Source organism: Stylophora pistillata, chromosome 2 (assembly GCF_964205215.1).
Source record: "Stylophora pistillata chromosome 2, jaStyPist1.2, whole genome shotgun sequence".
NCBI classification, from domain to species: Eukaryota; Metazoa; Cnidaria; class Anthozoa; order Scleractinia; family Pocilloporidae; genus Stylophora; species Stylophora pistillata.
In genome coordinates, this window is record NC_142520.1 from 16,081,088 (window position 1) to 16,101,563 (window position 20,476).

At 39.6% G+C, this 20,476-nt stretch overlaps 1 protein-coding gene and 1 pseudogene across 1 annotated transcript; one reads left to right on the forward strand and one right to left on the reverse strand.

Moving 5' to 3' along the window:
* Positions 1-5,440: 5,440 nt before the first annotated feature.
* On the reverse strand, positions 5,441-17,305 carry LOC111335401 (uncharacterized). The gene is made up of 9 exons (XM_088751305.1): positions 17,217-17,305; positions 16,014-17,034; positions 14,833-14,914; positions 14,194-14,232; positions 12,802-13,055; positions 11,948-12,215; positions 7,926-7,964; positions 6,329-7,168; positions 5,441-6,146 (listed from the first exon to the last, which is right to left on the reverse strand). The coding sequence occupies exons 1-9, from the start codon at positions 17,267-17,269 to the stop codon at positions 6,103-6,105; spliced, it is 2,640 nt and encodes an 879-aa protein (XP_088607431.1). The 5' UTR covers positions 17,270-17,305; the 3' UTR covers positions 5,441-6,102.
* Positions 10,646-11,809, forward strand: LOC148737367 (uncharacterized; annotated as a pseudogene).
* Positions 17,306-20,476: the final 3,171 nt, after the last annotated feature.

Genomic DNA, 20,476 nt, shown 5'->3' on the forward strand with positions numbered 1-20,476 from the left:
AGTTTTTTACCATTTTCTTTGTCTTCGCTGTGCTGATAGGAGACCAATATATCACCGGTTTATTTCCTTTTCGGTAAACCAGCAACTATCTCAAGCTTAACAAATAACTACTCAAATATGTTGGTAACCGTAAATCCTTGTTATATTTTAAACTTTGTAGACTAGAAACACAACATGCCAAATGAATGTCAAAGTTGACCGCTGAACAAAATTGCAGCCGCGATCTCCTCAAAGATGCCGAATTGTCCTTTTGAGTAACATCAGCTTTTAGAGCAAATTATCTTTTTGTCACCAACACATATCATGTAAGTTGGTAAGTATCACGCCGTAAAAGACCAATCATTTTGGTGGATCTTTCCGAGAGCTCTGTCTGCGTTTAATATTTCAACAAGGCAACGAAGAAAATCGAATCTGGTACATTGTTGACGTAATGGCTCCTTATCTACAAATAATATCAAGCCAAAAGTTGCAACTGAGGCACCACAGAGACATGTACGTACTATCAAGTTTCTTCCTAGATTTCTTTTGTCAGAAAGTTGGAATACCCGCCCCTTTGATGTTCATCATGAACTGCTGCGTTTCTACGAGTATAATTTGAAAATTAAACGAAACTTACCTGGAAGTTGAAGTTTGATTGAGATTCTTCTAGTCACCATAACATTTAGGGATCAGGTGAGATTGCAACGCGCATGCGCAAAATCAGTCTTAAAAGTAGATTGTAGTGTTCTTGATTAATAACAGACCACAATCATATGACAATATTAAAATATTGTGTGACCTTGAAAGGTGCAAGCACACTACAGTCCGCACAGGGCAGGGTAGCGCCACCGTGCAAGGGCGGGCACCTGATCCCTAAATGTTATATAATGTATAAAGTCCTATAATGTGTGCAAGATCTCTAATCTTGACTATTGATTTGTGCAAGAATTTAGTGCACTGTGATTGAATATTCAGGGCTTTCTCTGGCGTAATCCTTATTGTCATTGTCACCGAATTTACTATGAAGCCAAGAAATTCCAATTCTTGAGTAGGGTGAAAAACAGATTTGACTGGATGTATTATAAATCCAAGCTTTTGGAATAATGTCACAGTTTCTCTAACATTTTCCCAGCATTCGAGCTCTGACTCCCCTTGTAAATAAGAGTCAACTAGGTAGGGGACCAGGAGATGTCCTTTTTTACGAAGCTCAGCATATACAGGTTTCAGCAATTTAGTGAATTTTCTTGGGCAGCAGGCCAGCCCATTAGGGAAGCAAGTGTATTGAAATAATTGATTCTTCCAATGAAATCTCAAGAATTTTCTATGCTCCACTGCCACTGGCACTGAGTAATAAGCATCCTTAAAGTCTATTGATGCCATGTAACAGTTAGGCCTTATTAAGGTAGTGACCGTATGAATGCTTTTCATCTTAAAATGATGGTACTCAATATTCTCATTAAACTCTTTCAAATTTAGGATCAGTCTGAAGGTGCCATCTTTCTTAGGCCTGGCAAAGATTGGGGACACAAATTGTCCAATACAAGGCAAACATCGTTATTAATTATTAATTCCCTTATCAAGGAGTTTCGTAATCTCCTTATCAATTGCTTACTTTATCGATAGAATTAACATGACAAGTTAACCTCGTGCCCTGTTGACAATTCAATTTGCTACTGATCAAGTCGAGATGACTGTGGGCGACTGTGTCCAAAATAGTCTTATCTGAAGTTAGTTTTTTCCACTCTGGGAGAAAATCATTAAGTCTACCAGCTCTGAATTCGTCAATAGGCACCAGGTTAATTGTTTCCTTCTTAAAATGAATGCAGGTAGGAGATTCACTCACTGTTTCCGGTGTAACAGAGCTTACTGCTTCTGGTTTTCGTATCTCCCTTTTTTCTCCTGTTGGTTGTACAATGGTTTGCCTAAAAAAGGCTTTCGTGAGCTGGATACGTTTGCGCTGTGCGAACTCCTGGAATATTTATAATCGTTGCCGCGGTATCCTCGCGAGGGGCCATATTGTTTACTAGGAAATCTCTTCCTGCTCGATTGGCCATGGGGTTTCACCATGGCTTTCTTTATAGCGCGGTTGCTCTTGTCAATGTCTTCCAACCTTTAGGAGGTATCTCCCCCGAATAGGAAGTTGTTCACAGGGACTGACGAGGAGAATAACGAGGTTTGGTAGTCTTCACTGAGGTCGGTTTTTATGCAATCTCGTCGTCTCATGTTGATCTCGAAATTTGCGTAGCTAAGCATTTCTATAGCTGACATTCCTTTGTCGATCAGCTGGTTAACTTTGCTCTCATAATCTATACTGTCATTCACTGACGCGTCATTTGCTTTGGACTTCAGGTTCAGCATTTCATTGAGCATTTTGGTGACCTCAATGACACCTTTGATCAACATGCCTTGGGCTGTTTGTACCCTCGAGTCAAAGGACCTCGTGTTCGGCCTCCGCCTTTTCCAAATAAGCTCGTCCACTTTTGTGACGACCAAACTTTCGCAGTTTTGTGGTCGGAGGATTTTTTCCCCTTCTTCTTTGAGCTTTGATTCTTCAGGTTTTTTCAATTTGAACATGAGTCCGTTCACGAGTGTAGCAAGTTGTTCGTTGACAGCAACGTCTGTCGGTTCTGTCTTTGTGAGGCGTTGAGCAATTGCGTCGAGTACATCACATTTTTTATCTAAGCTTTTCGACCCTTTTGCAGCGGTTTCTGTCACATCGTCTGACAAGACAGATATTTGTGATGGGGAGGCATCTCTTCAGCGTTTTGACCGAGGTTTGTCGCACAGAGCGCGATCGTTGGTTTTGGCGCCATTTTCATTGTCACTCTCACTCCTGTACTCTCTCTCGGAGCTCTCCAACAGATTATTTTCCTCTGTGGACCAAGTTCTTTCAATAGTATTTTGCAGTTTTTCAAACTGCCGAGTCAAAGTTGTTTGGAGAGTAAGCATATAATTCGTTAGCATACTGCCAAATGTTGACAGCTCACTCTGTTGTGTTGTGTCATTTTCGGGCGCGTTTCCCGACAAACCGTTTGAAGTAGTGTTTTCTACACCACTAGTGCCCTCTGACCTGGGAACCTCGTTCCCGCCTTGAGGGAGCTTCTTTGCCTTCTTTTTAGAAGAGCTTTTCGAGGCGGAATCCTTAGTGTGTTCAATATTTGACATTTTTCCACGCCTGATTCGAACGTTCGTGACAAATCTTGCTTCCAAGCAAACGTTCACTGATCTTGCGCATACGCGTTTCAATCTCACATGATCCTTAAATGTGGTGACGTAGAAGAATCCAAATATGGCCGCGAAATAAGTTCTAAAAAATGGCTCAACTTGCGCTATTCAAATATTCTCTCCTCGTTCATGTTTAAACGATAATCTCTGGGAAATTTCTTGTAAATTTCAAGTTATTTTAAGGTAAAACAAAGATGTTGTGTACGGAATTAGCGGGAGGTAGATGTAAATTTCACGTCATGACGGGCTATGAAATAAATTGCTCAAAAATTTTATTACTGATTTTGGAAGTCCAGTGATGGCTTTCACTGCTATTAGAAGAATAATGATCAGAAGTGGCTACCCATCGGAGGTACTGGGCCTTAAAATACCCTTATTTTTGGACTTTGTCAAAACTAGAAAAAGTCGTCTTTTGTTAAGGGAGAGGCAAGAGAAGAAATGAAATGAAAAAGTTAAAAAAAATTCAATTTTCTTGGAGCATCGCGCTACGAATCGAAAACACCTGGACCGATAAAAAGTACCAAATCTTGAACAACAACATCACTACATTTCTTTCATTCAGCAATAAATGAATTACAGCTTTCGTTGCTCTGGCTCGCAGTTTTTCATTGATTTTTATGGCGCAGTTTTTGATGGGTTTCATGGGAATCAGCGACTAGATCACTAAACAAGGTGAAATTTATCATCCGCTTTGACAAACGTCACCCATATTCATGTCATAAAAGCAATGAAACACACTTTCTATCAGCTTACCCGCTAATAAACCAGTAGAGATGTTGGAGGAACACGAGAAAAAGATTTGTAAACTACCCGGCTTCTTTCATTCTTTTTAATACTGTTTCGAGGATCGAATTATCTTCACTGAATTTGTCACGCAGTCCCAGACTTTTCTAGAATTGTCTTTAGTCTGTACATAGTTAGTCCTTTAAAGTTTGCCGGGTTTCATAACCAGTCTCCTCGATTAACTATGGTCTGTAATATTCCAGAAACTGCTTTCATGTGACCACAGGTGGTCCAAGCTCTGTCACAGGCTCTTTCACAGTGAATAATTAAAGAGTTTGTATAGTGGTTTAGTTGGACTTGCTTTTGAGCTCCGCAAATGTAAAGTTGTGTGAAATAACCAAAGAAATAAAGTCTTACCTTCATAGAGAGTAGTCTGTGTTGTTCTCCTCGCGATTTGAGGCCGTTTTGATGTGTTTTACCTTGACGCCCTAAATCACCGTGCACAAAATACGGGAAGGTCGGAAACGGGAAGGTCGGAAACGGGAAGGTCGGAATTCAAGTAAGGGGACGCTTGCAAACAAGTGATTCCAGTCTCTGACTGAAAAAGCACGGAAAATATTGACTCTATGTATTCATGCTTGTGAAAAAGCAAGGGAACGCAAGAAAAAGAATAAAGGTAGACCGTCGCACTTTTTATACAGTAAAAAACCTTCTTCAGAAAGTTCCAGGAAAAGTTATTTGGAACTGCAATTTAGTTGGTATAGGAAACTTATCAACGAAGCTTCAGTGAACAAAGCTTGTTGAAAAAAAAAATTGAAAAATAATGAACTCCTCACCTGTGTCCTTGTCAGAGCAATAACCCGTACAGATTTTTTTATATTGGTAGTTTGACATGACCACCATTAGGGGAAGGTGGGAGAGTCGTGATGATCATAATTACCAATAGGGGGAAGGAGTGGCTACAGAGCCTTAGTCGAGGTTAGGGTAATTTTATTGTAACATAACCAAAATAAAACGACAACCCCCCCCCCCCCCCAGCCAGCTGATAAAATGACCGATGGTAAAATATGTATCTTACAGATGTGTCGATCTCCAAATGTCTTATTTCAGCCGATTCACGGCTTCTATCTCGCGGTCAGACTTGCCTATTTCAACAGAAAACCGTTAGAATCTGTTTTTGTGTTTTGGACATGAGAGGTTTTTCAACTGATGACTTGATTCGAGAGAGAGAATATCCGGGAGACTAGTTCAAGTACTAACTATCCATAACCTCCAAAAAAAATTCTAAACTTATTCTAAATATTTGTACCTAAGGAGGAATGGAAGGCTATTGAAACCTAACGGGGAGAGTAAGAGTGGAAGCTTAGTGCTAGAAGCGACACCATATCTGAAAACAATCCTACATCAACTGAAATGTTTTCCAGGTGACGTTTCAGCTATGAGATAGTCTTTAAACTAAATTGAACTCCAGGATGGTTCAATTATTAGATAACAAAAGAAGTGAGGGATGAAATATTATCATTATTTCTTTTAATAAGGCAGGAACATTTAACACTTTTGATAAGATCCTTACTTGGGTTACACTTTTGCAATACATTTTTTTTGTCTTTTTTGTTCAGGCTCCTACAAAATCAACTTAAGTCATACATTAACAACAATTGTGAGTAAGTAAATGAGACAGACTGATGAACATGCATTATCTGACCTGTGCATTCAATACACGTGTAAATACGATTAGTGGCTTAACATGGTCATAACACAGAGGCCACCTAGTAAATAATACACTAGGGCTGAAGTCAATAATGAGTAATGTATGCAACTGAATGCTGAGTTAATAGCTAAGTCGTGTTTGTAAGTACATGTAAACTTAATAATATTGAAATAAAATAAGTTATTGAAACTTCTGACAACACTGGAAGCACGATAAAACCGTAAGCATGCCTTCCAGAGATCTTATTCCGCATACCAAACTTTCGGACAACCTAGACGATCAATCGATGAAAACAAATATCCCAGGTTCGCACTAGTTACTTTGAAACTTTTCTTATCTTATCTGGCTCTGAAAGTGTTTTTGGTAAAGTAAATGTATTATTTTCATGACATAACAGTATGCTATCTTTCTACTTCTATCGCAATGATTAGAACTAAAAGGACTTGATAAGTCAGTGCTACCGGTTACAAATGTGTGTCCAGCACCATATCATCTTCTTCATCTTGTTCTGTTGAACAAAACAGTAACTCACTATCAAGACACCTCAATGACACATTGCTACCTAATAACAAAGGTAAAACTATGAGTTTTGGAAAAACCAAGAAATATTTCCTCCACCCAGCCTAATGAACGAGAAATCAATTCTCCAAAACTATAAATTTAGCCGAAACGGAGGGTGGTAAAACATACCTTCGTCCATAATCAGCTGCTGGTGTCGTGGTGACTCATTTTCCATAGACTTCTTACCCCGTTGTTGGGGGTCCTCATTGCCTCGCTTTGAAGTTTTTTGGTTGGGTTCCTCATACATTCCTCTTGGTTTGTCTCGTTCAATTTCTTCATGTTTAGGATCATTATGGACTTTTTCTCGGTCCTTTCTATCACAATGAACTCGCTGCTTTTCAGTTGCTTCATATTTCTTTCCATGTTCTTCTTCATCTTGCTCATTTTCTTTTTGTCGCTGTCCACCTTCCTTTTGATTTCCTTTGGACTTTTCGTCTTCTTTAGCACCATCCTTTAGCCCATGGTCGGCTTTAAGTTCTTTTTTCTCTTCTTGTTGAGTGCGGTGCTGTTTGAATTCCTGGTTGTCTCTTTTTGGCTCTTCTTCCGCAGTTTCGGCTTGCTCCCGCCCAGGTTTTTCATGGTCTTCTTTCAGCTCTTTTTCTTTTGGCTGCTGTTCACGTACATCTTCGTTTCCCTTTGATTGATCTGGTTCAACTTCCTGCTTTGTAGTGGCTGCTTTGTTGTCATCTTTTGGTTCTTCGTCTCGTTTAGATTGAACTTGCTCCTGTTCATTGGCTTCCTTTTGATCTCGTTTTGGTTCTTCGTCTTGCTCTCGTTCAACTTGTCGTTGTTCAGTAGGTTCGTCTTGGCCTTGTTTTGGTTCTTGGCCTTGTTCAAGTTCAGTTTGCTGAGGTTCAGTGGGTTCCTCATTATCTTTGCCTGAGCCTGCATGTTGCTCACCCTCTCCTTGTTCTTCTTGCGATTCGTCCTCACTATCGACAGCGCTCCCCGTTTCTTCTTGATTTTGTACTGTGTTCAACAAAGAAAACACAAAAAGGGGAATAAGTTTACGAAGTTCTTCCTCTCGTGGCTTTAGTTCGCTGGATAAGCCATGTCGTTCCTTTCAACATTTGGTAACCGCATCGTGTAACTTCTCCATCCCTAATCATTTGCGCTCCGGTTTTGCTCTTTCCGAATATCTCTTTTCTCTTTAATACCTTAAAACCGTTATTTCTAGAGTTTTCACTGTCGAACAAACAAGTAGATTCTATGTTGCTAGGCGTCAGTTCAGTGGTAAACCATACTTTCTTCAAAACAGATGACGTCAAAATGTGATATACGGGGCTTAGCGGGGTGTGTCTGGGATGTTCCAAGCCCATTTTGACGTTTTCTATGAGAAATTTAAAAGTAGACCCACGGCAACATGGAATCCATTTGTTTTTATAATAAAAATAGACGCATTGTTAGTGGTGACTTCGTCTATGAGTCTTTTCCTCTCTAGATAACAAACGAGAATCAATTTAGGTAAAATCAAACTTATTATACAGCGGAAAACTGCAGTCATTAAACTGGCTCAAAATATGGAGGTAGGTAAACTTCAAACTGGAGGTCAAATAACCTTTTACACGTTCCTTAGATTATGGCAAATTGAAAAAAAAGGTCATCCCAAACTTTTTAAGTTACATGAATTTCTCAGTGTTCATTGGTTTCGTTTTTGGTTTTCGACTACTAGATGTTGCGCTCTCAAATTTATTGTAGTCTGTGGAGAGGTGAATTAAGTGCATACCTTCTTCGATAACTCTTATTTCCATTCCCTGATGTTGAGCTGGCGAAAAACGAACAAACAAGCAGAGAAAAACGTTAGCAACAACCGCGTTATTCACTCATGAAGTAGTCATTATTTTCAAGGAGCTTAAGCCGAACTTCGTCCTCAGTAACATGAACTACACAAGCCTGCGACTGGATATAGATACCTGTCTCTTTCTTATTCACTTGATTAATAAAATACATAAATAAATGAATAAATAAATAAATTAGTTGAAGCTCTTCCGTAGGGGCTTTTCAGCTACAATATAGACTAACTAGGTGCTTAAAAATCCTCACAGGCAGGAGGCAGACCGGTGGGTTATTTATAGGGCGCAGCCGAAGAGTTGAATTAGGTGCAGCCGAGAACTAATCAAGTAAATGGCAGGGTGGAGAACTCGAGCCCGGGACACCGGATTACAAGTCCAGCACCTTAATCACTCAGCCACGCCGCCTCCTCCAATTTATTATTAATTAGTTAATCTGATTTATAAACACGACGCCGCATATCTGTGCTTAAGAGTGAATGTTACCAACGGGTCACACATTTGGTGGCAACAGCTGGAAAAATCAATTTCGCCCATACTCCAAAGCTTGATGGGTCTTCGTTTGGCTGAATATCGATTTATTTTTGAGAAAATCCATGATAACTGAATTCCGCCAAAATGCCGCTTTTGAAGCTGAAAATTTTGAGCAATTCTTGATAGTTTATTTGCACCATCTAATTGAAGTTATCCGATCATCTTCTAGTAAGATCAAAAATAGGTCAAAAGTAACCGGTTATTTAAGTATGTGCTAAACAAAATAATCGAATGAAAATCTGGCTTTTGGAAGCCGAAGGTCTTTACAACACTAGCAGACAAAGTAAGTGTGCAATCGCGGCTCACCACTATTTAATACAACGACAACTTCGAACTTAAAAGGAGTGAGGCGAAAAACGACTAGTTGGATTTACCCCAAACAGCAATAGATATAAAGCTAAATAAATAAGAAATAAAACCCCTTTCATCAGGCCGATTTGTTCAAAGCCTACAGAAGAAACGGAGTACATTTTGGTTTGTTTTGATACGCGCAGAAGTAAATATGGCGGTCAGCCGCACTCGTCCCGAATAGTATTTGGTGAAATTACAGACAAACATTTTCACAAGTCAGTACTTTGTTAAATTCAGGTCATATTGACAGTGATCATTTGACAGCGGCTTATAGCAGAGAACGATAGAGCCTCCCCCTCTTTCCTAGGTGATGTAGATAATTTTGTGAGTTTATTATATAGAAAAGTACGTGTGAAGCTCTCAATGCATATGATTAAGAAATAAAAACGATAAATAAAAAATATAAATAGGTGAGTAAAATACAAGCGTGGTGCGCTTAAACTTTTCGATAAAAAGTTTTGCTGTTATGGATACAGATTGAGTGTTAAGTGTTGGTTTTCTATCTTTGATAACGAGCATTTCATAAATTAAACAATCCAACTTCCGACGGCATTTCTTGAGGATGCTAATTTGTTCACGAAGATCTTTGTTCCTTAGATTGTGTACGTCTCGTAGGTGTTTACCAATGAAAGAGTGCTTGTGCTCGTTGATGCGCTGAAATAGGTGTCGGCACGCAGAGCCGACATAATCTGCGTCGCACAGATCACATTTGTATTCATAAACAACACATTGTTCGTCAACAAGAGGTGGTTTGGGTTCCGTCACTTTGATCTCATCAGCAGTTTTCTTGCTCGTAAACACCGGGCACACATCGCTGTTAATTTTCTTCGCGAGATCGGAGAGCTGTCCTCATACTAAGTCGGCTGACCGTTGATTTTTAAATGATATAATAATCCGAACCGGGCTTAATAACCTCAAGCGCCTGTTTTCGGTCTTGAGTCTCTTTTCTGTCTCTGACCACAAAAAAGAGTAGATCACAGCCACACTCCGGTCTATTGTATTTAACTACAGTGAACGGAAAAGTCCAAGACCGCCTAGAACGTTACAAAGATCCCTCAGCCGACTGAAAAAAAGGGATGATATCAAAATCTCGAAAACAGACAAAGGTGTTGGGTGTCAGGTGTTGTCGTCATGGACAGATCTGACTATGTATGATTATTAAGTGTGGAGTTCATCGATCAGCGATGAAACGAAATTCAAGCCAGTATCCTTGTAAAAACCAAGTACAAGGGGTAGACCACCCCAACATTATCACCCTCTACTAGGAAAAGAGAAAGATCTGGAGTCCGTGGTTCAAAAAATTCTTCCTAAACATATCGCTGATCCTATTTGCCAGAAAGGCTCGAGACTGGCACACCTATACGGTCTGCCCAAGAAGCATAAACAACGATTGGCTTTGCCACTAATCTTGTCTGCCACAAACACATATAATTATGCTCTTGCGAATTGGCTCGATGAGAAACTAAAACCGCTTTCGGTTAACACACACTGAATCACTGATGTTTTCCAGTTTGCCGATGATATCAAGGAGGTGTGGTTTAGTGAGTGTGATTTTTTAATATCATATGACGTATCTTCTCTCTTCACTAATGTGCCCCTCGAAGAAACAATAAAGATCCTCACTAACAAAGTTTTCAGTGAGAACTGGTTCAATGTGACATACAACCTGAGCATCAGCCGAGATGATCTCGTTGCCCTTCTAAGAGCGGCTACAAAACATCAACTTTTCTAGTTTAATGGCAGCCTTTACGAATAAATAGATGGTGTAGCCATGGGATCACCACTACGACTGCTCATGGAAAATAGATTCATGTGTTCCATTGAGGAGAAGCTTCAAAGAGAAAGGAAACTACCCTATTTCTATAGAAGGTACTTGTATGACACCTTAGCCGTGGTACAGGACATTCCAATTGCTAGTGCCTTTCTTGAAACGCTGAATAAAGCCCACCCTACACTTAACTTTACCGTCATGGAAGTAGCAGTCAATGGAAGACTTCCTTTCATCGGAATGGAACTTATGAAGATGGGTAGCCAAGTTAGAACATGCTTCTACAGGAAAACAACAGATAAAGGTCTTCTTCTCCATTACTAAAGCCACGTCGTTAATAGCTTTAAACGATCTCTTCTAAAGACTATGTTAAATCGTGTACATCGACTCTCATCTTCACCTGACCTTTTCGCTGCCGAATGTGACAACGTCAAAGAGAACTTTCTCAAGCTTAAGTACCCTGAGAGACTCATGAACTGTGCAATCACTAGATTCATCGCTTCTCAAGACTGAAAACAAGCGCTTAAGGTTAAGAAGCCCGTTGGAATCATTATACCATTTAAAGATCAAAGGTCAGTTGACTAAGTACGAGGACAGCTCTCCGATCTCGCGAAGAAAATTAACAGCTATTTGTGCCTAGTGTTTACGAGTAAGAAAACTACTGATGAGATCGAAGTGACGGAACCCAAACCACCTCTTGTTAACGAACAATGCGCTGTTTATGAATACAAATGTGATCTGTGCGACGCAGATTATGTCGGCTTTACGTGCCGACACCTATTTCAGCGCATCAATGAGCACAAGCACTCTGTCATTGGTAAACACCTACGAGACGTACACAGTCTAAGGAAAACAGATCTTCGTGACCAGTTTACCATACTCAAGAAATGCCGTCGGAAGCTGGATTGTTTAATTTCTGAAATGCTCTTCATCAAAGACAGAAAACCAACACTTACATACATACCTACATACATACATACATACATACATACATACATAGGTTAACTGACAACTCCCCAGAGGGGCTTTTCAGGGCCAACACCCGCCCATCCCACCCAAGGGAGGACATCCACCACACAGTAATCTCGTGCGTGGGAAATTAACGTTTCCTGCCCCTAACCACTTAGCACTCAATCTGACCCCATCAAAACAAAACTTTTTATCTGACAGTTCAAGCGCACCACGTTTGTATTTTATTCGCCTATTTTTATTTTTTGTTCATGGTTTTTATTTCGATGTAGATAATTACACAAAATATCACCGTAAACACACTTCATTTCCTGATTGTAATGTAAAGAATTGTACCTTGTGTGGAGTGAAGGCTGACATAGTGTACTTCATGGATGTGTCCCAACACAAGTGTCCTGCTTTTGTCAACAGGACATTGAGGCCGTAAGATAACATCGTGAGTAGGATTAAGACTGCTGACCACACGAATGCAAGTTTTGTAGCGGTTTGCAGCGGCACTTAGAAAAACATGGTCACCCCAAGCACCATCTTGCTCCATGTACGTTAAGTAATCAGTCCATGATTGATGTCCATGGACGAAGTTAAACAGATTTGTTCCATTCGGCTGAGAGGAGAGTAAAATAGAGAGAAAAACTTAGAGTGTAAAGTTAATGGTAGACTGGATCAGTTTGAGTATGTTGGAAGGAGTCATCGAATGAGGAATTAACAAAGAGATACTAAACAACGGTAAGAACGAATAATAACCAATCACAGTAGTGAACACAAAGATCTACACTGGACGTTGCAGTCTCAACTCCTGAACATCTAGCGTCCACCTCATCCAGAGTCAAGGTTATCCAATTAGGATTGTCCCGTCTGTGGTAGATTCAAGTGAGAAGTACTTTTGAAAAACCTTGGGTTAGCCCTTTCTCCGCAAGACAGAGTCCCTTAGTTTTCACAAGGAGGTGTGAATTCATCCGTGACCCGGACATGGTCTATACTAAAACACTTGAACAACACAGAGTATTTTCACGATAAATCCAGACATATTACAATATCATTCGTGGAAATAAAGGTGAATAGGGTTGGGTATGTACCGAGGCAAAAAGGCAAGGTGATTATCCATTATTTTCACCGACACTGAGGTAGTTAATGTTTATGGTGCTCCTAAATTAACAGTGGTTAACCCAGAGTGTAAGACATCAACTTACTAGCTCCGGGTTTTTTCGGAGGTACTGGACCAACATTTGTCTTAATTCGTCATGCTTGATCTTGATTCTCATAGCAATTTCCAGTTGATCTGACAAAGCATAGAACATGCAATTTCCTGATCCGTCATTGTCAACAATTCTGAAGCCCTTGTCTGAAGAAATTTTCTTCAACTCATTTTTTAGGTCTGTCTTGTCATTTACTTTGCTTGCATCGAGTTGCATCTGCTGAAGCTGAGCAATTAACTCAGCAGAACCTAAGTGAACAAACGGATGAATGAACAGAGGATAAATACCACCATACCCGTGATTAAGGAGGACCAAAACAGAAGAATACTACATTATAAGTACTTTTTCTCTAAGCTTCTACAGATTCTTGGTAATAAGTTTCTTTGATGTATAGAGGAACTTTATAGAAAAGGAAGTAAAAAGGAATCCTTAACAGCCAACTGAGCCTTCCATTGAAGAAAGAAAACGAAAAACTTTTACATCCTGATTCGAATTACTTCAGCTTGGTTTTCACGTAAATTGGGGTCAAAGTGGCAAATATTACTTAAAGTAACTAGCTAACTCTCCGTATTTCATCCAGATCACAAAATCAGAGAAACGAAGTTTTGTTACACACGACTAGCGTTTGAACACAGCTCAGGTATCCATTTCAGCACGTCTCACTTGTTCTAAACATCATTTAGGGGCAGTCTCTCCAAAAGCGGTAAAATGCATCTCGGCAACCTTCCGCATACAGTTGGTTCGCGGTTCGGTTGAAGACTTATTTATTTTTTTTTTCCTTTATATATATATATATATATATATATATATATATATATATATATATATATCCTATATATCTAAACAAAAATCTCTCGAAGTAATTACAGCCTCCTTTTCAACGAAATTGGACAGGTATAGTGAAACCCCGAGACACGATTTGTAAACAATCGTTATCAGGAGGTGTTGACTATTCTTCCCAGCTAAATTTAGGTTGAATTCAGCTACTATCGATTTTCTAGAAAATAAATCGATATTCAGCCAAACAAAGCAAGCAGTATATATTTTTCTTTGTAAAGCCCATCTAACTTGAGAATATGAGCCGAATCGATTTTTGGCTGTTGCCACGATATTTGGAAAATAATCGATTTTTGGCCACATTTGCTCTCAATAAGGGAACTTTCATCTTTGTTATTGCTACTATTGATTGCATGTCAAAAATGCGACAAACTAAGCAAAAATTTCTCCGTTAGGGAAAAAAAGGGTTTGGAAGGGAAAAGAAATTAATGGTTCCCACTCCCTAAATGTGCCTTACCATAATCTTGTGTTGCCGAATTACCCGAACAATTCAGAAAAAATCAAGCGACTTTCCCGCACGTTTTCTTGAGCTGAGTAAATGTTTCTTACCTTTTTCGATGACTTGCATTTCCATGCCCTCCTCTTGACCTTTGGAAACAGCGATGACATTTATTTAACACGTTCAAATGGTTTTAACCTTATTTCTCATAATTGTAAAATCGGTGTTTCATATATGAAGCAATAATCAGCATCATCAGAGATAGTAATTTTTTAGGCTAATCATAAAGAGGTCCAATCGCCAGAAAGTAATCGCGTGGCAATAAAACTCAATCAGATTTGCAGAACTTATGAAATTGAGTGAAGCAAATCTGTAGGACCATTACTGTACAATCAATTTAACCTCTAACATCACAGAAGACAACTCTTAACCCTGCAACTCCTCACTGGACTCTGATGACGACATCGAACTCCGCACAGGCTGTCGAAACGTCAGTCATTGTAACCGGCACTGAACAGTTCTTTCCTGTACTACCCCCAACCGATGAAAATCAAACTAATTAGAGGTACCTTTTAAAATGTTGTACCTGCGCATTTGTTCAAGTGAGAAACTAACTCTCATACCTATGGCTGTTCGAGAGATAAAAGCTGTTCAAAACATTACTTGACGTAAAATAAACTTTCGTGCATTTTTACTGCACAAGAAAAGAACTGTCCTCATCTCCGAAGGATGGTTTTCGATAAACTTACCTTCATTGTTCTGAGTTCGTACACATTTTCCGATCAAATAGCTCCTGAACTGTTGGAATTTAGCGTTCAAAACACGTCGTACCTAAATGTAAGTCATCAAGAACAAAAAGCAAAGAAAATATTTGAAATACTATGCGTGCTGATTGGTTAAACACCTATCGTTGCCTGAACTGATCAATTCTAAACTAGTTTTGAAAAATAACAACCACACAACTCTCTTAGGATGTCTGTAAAAAACTCGAAAATGTAGTAGATCCGTCGCTTTTGATTCCTGATTTAAAACTCTTTTTTTAAGTCTTCCCAACATTTCGCGTGGAATGTTATGCTGGTAAGCCCGCCGAGAGTGCGGTCTATTGTTTACATGATCGACATGAAGGTTTCAAATGCTCAGAGTACTTTGCCACTATTGCCTGGTGTGAGATCCAGAAACAGAACCGATTTTGTTGGTTGTGACTCATTTTGTTTCCGTGAGATCTTTTCACCTCAACAGAAGTTTTATACCTTGAAAACAGACAAATTTACATTTCTTTACCTACGCAATTTGAGACATGTGCAGCAAAAAAAACAGAAGCCGTTAGTATTTTAGTTTATGGAACTTAGCGGCTTAATTAGACTTGTTTATCTAATATCGAGTGACACTAATATATTTTTCGTTGTAGATGACCGAACAGTGAAGGGGCATCAAATTGACAACTTTTAACTGGTTAGTTCGTTACAGCACCTTCCATTTATCAGAAAATTTTCCTGAGTTCTATAATACACCTTACTACTCAAAAGGATGACACGAACTGTAAGAGTTTTTTCTACGTGAATCTTTTTTGGTTTTTTTGGCAGATCAAAGATAATACCCACTAATTGACCCTTGCTCACCATAGAGTCTCCTGTAGCTCAGTGGTTAGAGCATCCGACTAGATCACGGAGGGTCGTGGGTTCAAATCCCATCTGCAAACTCGATTTTTTAAAAAAATTGTTTATTTCAGTTCAAAGATACTCCGCAAAATATTCAAATATCAAAACCCGATAAATTTTCTTCGTGCCAAACGGAATGCTTTTGCTTAAACTAGTTCAGCTTACACTCTTCACAGCATAGAACAAAACATTTATAAAAGTATCCTTTAATTTCAGCTGATCCAGTAGCAGAAAGAAGTTTCAGTAAAGATTTGAAGGTTGCGTGTTATTACCTGTTTTGTTGATAAAGTGTAGAGAATGGGATTAATGGCAGAGTTAACCGGCAGAACAAAGACTGCGATCCAAACTGCCAGGTCACCAGGTGTAGGGAAGGATTTTTCCAAGAGAGACCTCATTCCAATAACCACAATGGGTAGCCAGCAGACACAGTCGGTAAGGACAATGAAGAACACTCTTTTGGCGAGGGAGGCCTCCCTCCTCAGATCGGCTGCCCTTTGCTTGGCTTTCATTCTCCTCTCTCTTTCGGTCCCTTGCTGAGCCAGGCGCCGGTTTGATGTGCAGGATTTGTAGATAATCATGGAGTAGGCCACAACGACGAAGAACACAAGAGTAAAGTTTAAACCAACAAACATGGCAACAGAGTACTCCCAGCCTGAGGGCTTATCGGCAGAAAGCTGCAATGGGAGACATACAACTGATCTGCCATAAAAGTGGTGACCTTTTTGGCGACTACCAAAGTAGTCGATGCCCACCGTGGGAATAAATGCAATTAACCCACCAACAATCCAGATAAGGAAACACAGAAAGTGCGTAACCTTGATTGTAAGGGACTTTCCACGATAGGGGAACAGAATATTCTTAACCCGGTCGGCGGATATCAAACAAATCGTCATAACAGACACCTCACTTGACAACACGGCAATGGCACCTGTTATCTGACATGACACACTTGAACGCCAGTTATAGTCATGCAAGAAATACTGCCCTGCCCAAATGGCATCCATTACACCTATTATGATAAGGTAGATACCCATCAGTCCATCAGACCCGGCCAAATGTATCAACATGATAGACTGTATCTTATTCTTCTCCTTTGTCTCCTTAAACACCAACCGCCACACGATGACAAACACAGAACCAACCAACGACATAATTCCGACCACCCAGAGACATATCCTAGGGGCTTGATCTCTGAACATAGTTTCACAGCTGGCGAAGCTGTCGACATAAGCAAAGTCGCAATCTGCGTCCTCCTTCGTTAAATGGCAACACATCAGGTTGGTGTCTACAGTCCTACGGTTCATTAAAAGAGTTGACATGAGTCACAAAAGGGGAAGAAAATTGAAAATTTTGATTTTGAATTTAAGACAATGAAAGGATAATAATAATACTATACATGTTGCTTTAATGTATAAAGATAAATAAAATTTCTCAATTGGACATCTCCAGACATCGAGAATATTTCACTGACTTACGCTGTTATTAAATATTTCATGTTCGAGAAGAAACCGACCGGTAGTTCTCGCATTTCGTTGTAATGGAAGTAACTGCAAATTAAAGGAAAGCGATTCAATTTCACATCACTCGCTAATTTATAATGATGCTGCTGTCTTAAGGCTAAGTATTTTGAGTCTTTTGGGTTCTCTTTTTTTTGTAGCTCCACCTAGGTCTCACACCCTCCAAAAAATTCAATTCTTAAGAACGACTTTTTTTCAAGACCGCGTGAGAGGTGGCACATCGACCGAAAAATGACTATCCTCATATTTCAGTCAGAGATGCCTTATAGTGAACTCAGAAACTTGGTAAGGTTTTTTCCCTTGCTTCTTTATCCTAGAAAACTCACCAAAACTGAAACGAGCGTCAGTAGCCGTAAAATGGCAGAAATCAGTGCCCCGAGTAGTGGCAAATCAACTTTGCTCGTTAAAAGGGCAAAAGAAAGCAAGCTCGTATCAGTTTGACAAGCTTTGTAGGTGGGATTGAGGTATGGCTTAAGTCTAAAACGGTACCGTTTCATTTAATTTTGACATCACGGAAAGCTTTCAAAACTCCCCGATATTTCAAAATCCAATATCGCATTTTGTAACACATTTTCAATTATCATTTTCACCATGCGGTATAACTCAGAATCGGTTCAGGTTAAGCTCATGATAAGTGAGAATAGTGTTGTTTTCGAGGATGTAAAAATTAATTTGGTGCTTTTCATTTCCACACGGAAAAACCAGGCTGAACTTTGTGGAATCGCAGCATGGTCATTTAAGTCACGACATAATCTAATTAGGCACCCCGTACTTAAATCCGGAATTCAAGCACATTTTAGAAGTTAGCGCCGTGGTCGATAAGGAAATCAATACAGTAAGTGAGCCTTGCAAAGCTAACCACGGCAGACTGGTTTTTATCTCTGCCTTCGTTTCAAATTCTCATCCATTTCCCATGGCAGAATTGTTTACAATAGCTCATCCCTCAAGCTAGCGGAGGGCGTCTGTTTTTCTTTGAGTAATCGAACACCTATAAGTCCTAAGAAAGTTGTGGGGTAAACTTGAGCTTCAATGCGAACTTGAAAGAGGGCACTTTAGTCAGTTATAAAACTCTGGGGTAAACTTTAGCTTCATTGCGGACTTGAGAGAGGGAAATTTAATCAATTATAACGGCAGGTCAAATGTTCTTTACTGAATACGTCAAGACGGGAAGCAATCTGACTATACTATGAATTCAACATACTCAAGCGTTTGTCGCGCAAGGTCGAAATATTTACAATCACAAAAACACATTGGATTGTTTCCTTCCTAAGGTTTTTTGGGCAACGAGAATGACACTTTTAAAAGACTGGCTCATTAGATAAATACCGAATATGTTAAAATAGAAGAAAACAAGAGTCTTTCACTGAGAAGCAGAGATACAACTGTAGGATGAGGACTCCACTCCCCCACCCCACCCGTTGAAAACCCACATGTAAACTATTTTTAACAGAAAATCATTAGACTCAGTCGTGAGTGAAAGAAGACACTGTGGCACGATCTTTCTTGATGATTATTATCAAACAGATGACATTTTTAGGCGGAGGGATACTGAAAGTATCATGCTAGAAGAAAAAAATGATGCATCGATCAATTCAAAGGGTCAACATCGCCTCCCTTCAGGAATTCTAACTTTTGAAGATTGGTTCCAGTCCCCCCCTGTTCCTAATTGATGCCATCATAGTTAATCGACCTGAGCGATGGACAAAGAGTGGTACGTTACAACTTGGAATAAGTGATCATGATCTTGTATACATTGTGAGAAAATCACGCCTACCGAAATCGAAAGTGCAAACGATTGAGTCCAGAAGTATGAAGAAATTTAATGAAGCCTCTTTCTGTTGTGATTTATCTACTGCTCCATGGGACAGTGCCTTTGTTTATAATGATATTAACGATGTCTAGAATCACTGGTAAAAGCTCTACAAAGACATAATAGACAAACATGCGCCTATTGTGAAAAAAAGGGTTCACGCAAACCAACTTCCGTGGATCAATGTCCAAATAAGAAGAGCAATTCAACTGAGAAACAAACTATACCGCAAATACCGCCTTAGTCGGGATGATGAAACTTGGGAAAGTTATAGAGTACAAAGGAACTTAGTTACGAAACTTAAGTGAACGTCTATTAAACGGTTCTTCTTGGACTCTTCAGCTAACGCAACAACTCCTGGAGATTTTTGGAAGCAGGTAAAGCCTCTTCTACCGTCCTCTGGACAAGATAACAGCGATGGCACATGCTTAATGGTTAGAGGTGCAGTTGTTAGTGATCCATCAAATCTTTTCAATAAACACTTCTCCTCACCTGTTCTTGATCGAACTGTTTTGACTAAGTCTGTTGAAGATTTCGAACATCATCCAAATGTGACTTCAATCTCGTCGCGCAATTTCAATCTTGGTTTTCCATTTCAACCTGTGAGTACGGAATACATTGGTAAATTGCTTACTGGCCTGAAAACAAACAAGTCTTCTGGACCTGACAATATCACTCCCATGATTCTTAAGCTATCTGCGTCAACAATCAAAGGGCCTTTGACTAAGCTCCTTAATTACAGCCTTGCTAACTCAACGTGGCCACAGAATGGAAATTAAGTAATGTTACTCCAGTCTATAAAAAGGATGATAGCTCTCTTGTGGAAAACTACAGACCAATCAGTATCTTGTCGTCCATTCCGAAGATTCTTGAGAAAGTTATGTATGATCAGCTCTATGATGCTTTCAAGACCCACTTCTCTCTCAGTATGTCTGGATTCTTAAGTAGGCACTCATGTTGCACTGCTCTTCTAAAAATGGTTGACGACTGGAGACTAGCCCTGGATTCTAAGAGAGTCCCTGGAACTATTGCCATTGACCTTTCCAAAGCTTTTGATTCTGTGTGTCACAGTCTACTCCTAGTCAAGTTGCGTGCTTATGGTCTGAATGATGATGCCCTCAGATTCGTCCAGTCATACTTGACCGAGCGACAGCAAAGAGTTAAATTTAACTGCAAATTCTCTGATTGGCTTCCCGTTCAATGTGGTTTGCCTCAAGGTAATCTTCTCGGTCCCTTGTTTCTTTTATATATATGAATGACTTAAAATTTGCTGGCCAGATCGCTTCCTTGCGTCTATATGCCGATGATACGACAACTTATCGATCTCATCACGATATCACTTTCTTGGAAATTTCCCTGAACCATGATATTGATGTCCTCCTGTCTTGGCTTTCTCGTAATTATCTTA